Here is a 2,937-nt window from a genome sequence, read left to right on the forward strand (position 1 = left end):
ACTCAATTTTTATTGAATAATTATCTAAAATATCAATTATAAAAAAATGCTACTATATCAGCCAATAATAATAATCATGAAACACGTAACATTATTTATTATTAAAAAATATATTAATTTAATAATATTAAATATGTAATAAATTCCTAATGTGAAATGTTAAAATATAAACACAAAAAATAAAGATAAATTAGAGTATAACAAATAAACTATTTTTTAAAAAATATTTCTGCAATCTTAACGGACAAAATACTCATCATATTATTAATTTATCATAATAAATTAAAAAATAAATTTAAAAATGTCACAAATTAATGGACGATATTCAAACTTTGAAAAAAATTAATAGAAAAAAATATAATAGAAGCATATTATTTTTAAAAAATATTCTCTGTTTCAGAATAAAATTAAACAAATTTAAAATAATTAAAATCACCTTTATACGCGACATAAAAATTAACTTTAATCATGATAACTAATTTTACTCTTATGAATTCAAATTATGCTTATTATCTGTATTGCTCTTTAAAAATATAGGTCTGAAATCACATTATAATGAAGTTGTTCAAGTAAAAGATGTGGTGATGACCTAGCTAACGTCGTTTTAAGTCATTTTGACTATATACATTAAATCTTAACATAGAAGATTAACAAAATTAATTAACTTAATTTACGCGATTTGATTTGATTTCTCAGAACTAATTTTTAATTCTTTTAAGATAATCTACAACATATTAAGTTTGTATTTTTTTTTTTTTTGTATAAGTGTAGGTCGAGACATACCCCACTGCTACTAATTCAATGTCTCAATTAATCCTTATAATGAACCAGTTACAAACAATGCTAAAAGCCATACAAATATGAATAGTTAGTACTCACTTACTCTACTTATTTTTTTTGGTGAACAACCAAGAGAAAAAACAAAAGAGCAGAAAAGAAAAAGAAAAGAAATCAGGTTCTTAACAGTAAGAGAGGACAAACCACCTCTGGTGGCTGGTGCCAAAGGTGAACCTCATCAGTTCCGCTACCTCCAGATCCCATCTTTGCCAACCGATCTGCCACGACATTAGCTTCTCTCGGGATAAGCTCAAAACGAATATCCCAATCCCTTCTTAACTTCAAGTCAAAGATCAGTTGTATTACTTCTTTTTCAAGATGCCAGAGTGGAACTTGCCAACCAGTCACTAGCTCAAAAGCTGCTGCGCAATCTGTCTCACAGACAACAAGCTTAAGACCCGCCTCCCAAGCCCAAGCCAAACCTTTCCATATACTCCACAACTCCATCTTGATGACACTAGATCCAAAGAAATTTCCTTAGCATCCCATTACCCATTGACTGGAGCTATCGCGAATTACCCACCCAAAACCAGCACAATCATCCCCCAAGTTCACACCCCCATCACAATTTAACTTCCAAGCACCAGGTTCTGGCGGAGACCAAGACAGAGGTTTTAATCCCTGGATGCAACACACTCGATTCTGAGTTGTATATTCAAAATCCACCATGCACCTGCGAGCCTTGTATGCGATTGACCCAGCAGATCCGAAAACTCCCTGAAAATTACCCATATTTCTGTCTTGCCAAATTGACCATATTATAGCTGCAAAATTGGAACAACCTTCATTGAGGAGGCCATGCTTGAACCAATCATGCACCTCGTGAGAGCCAAAGAAACACACATCAGAAAAATCTAGAGAAACCCAAACTGATCGCACCACTTCACAATCCCGAAAACAATGAAGAATTGTCTCCGGAAGTTGATTGCAATGTGTACATAAGGATGAGGAGGAGAGATGTCGCCGAAAACACAGATATTGAGTTGGTACAGCATCATGAAGGCAAAGCCACACTAGGAGCCTCAACTTTTTAGGGACCCGCGCCTTCCAAAGCCAAAGCCAATTAATATTCCTATCCCAATTCAACTTATTCTGAATTAACCATAAATATCCTTGTTTAGCAGAGTAAAGAGTGTGCTCCCAACTCCAACCCAAATCACGACCAGAAGCCGAAATATGTACTAAATTAAGAATGTCTTCCCTTAAGTCCCTAGGAATAAAAGAGTAAATCCTCTCCAAATGCCAAACTCCATCATGGTAAACATCTTCAATGGTCAAAGCAGCCTCACAGATATCAAGAAATTCAACCCTCGCTCCTACTGGCCCAGAGTACAACCAAGAGTCAAACCAAAAATTCTTAGAAAGAGCTCCCACTTCCCAAACAAACCCTTCCTTTAATACGGAAGCTGAGTGCACAATAGACTTCCATATATACGATGAAGAACCCATTGCTTTAACTGCAAATAGGTTTCTATTCTGGAGGTATTTTTGAAGCATAATCTTGACCCACAGTTTCTCTTGATTCATCAAAATTTGCCAAACTAGCTTTCCTAATAAAGAAAAATTGACCAACCGCGACTCCCGCAAAGCAAGACCTCCAAACTTTTTCGGAGTCGTCAAAACTCTCCAAGATGCTAAATGAAGACCACGGTGATTATGACTACCACACCAAATGAAACTTCTAGTAATCTTATCAATGTTAGAGCACACACCTGATGGAAAAAGGCTTACTTGCATCCTATAAATAGGTATAGAAGATAAAACTGATTTAGCAAGGCAAATCCGACCAGCTTTATTAAGGAAGCGACCTTTCCAAGATGCTAGCCTATTAGTAAGCTTATCAACCACATCATTAAAATCAGCTTTAGTAACTCTGCCATGCTTAAGGGGGACACCAAGGTATTTTCCCAGAGAATTAGCAAATCGGATAGAAGAAATACCAGTGAAGAGATCCTTGCGTTGTCTAGAAACATTCATAGAACAGATAGCACGAGATTTGTCAAAATTCACCTTCATACCAGATGCTCTGCAAAAGGTGGCCATAATGTCCAAAACATGAAGCACTTGAGATTTCTTCGCTTTGCAAAAAAGGATAAGGTC

General features: G+C 35.3%; 1 protein-coding gene across 1 annotated transcript; it reads right to left on the reverse strand.

Annotated features, from left to right (window-relative positions):
* LOC107606842 lies at nt 952-1,284 on the reverse strand. The gene has a single exon (XM_016308856.1). It carries the CDS (start codon nt 1,282-1,284, stop codon nt 952-954), a length of 333 nt encoding a protein of 110 aa, XP_016164342.1.

The sequence above is a fragment of the Arachis ipaensis genome, chromosome B07 (genome assembly GCF_000816755.2).
Source record: "Arachis ipaensis cultivar K30076 chromosome B07, Araip1.1, whole genome shotgun sequence".
Taxonomy (NCBI): domain Eukaryota; kingdom Viridiplantae; phylum Streptophyta; class Magnoliopsida; order Fabales; family Fabaceae; genus Arachis; species Arachis ipaensis.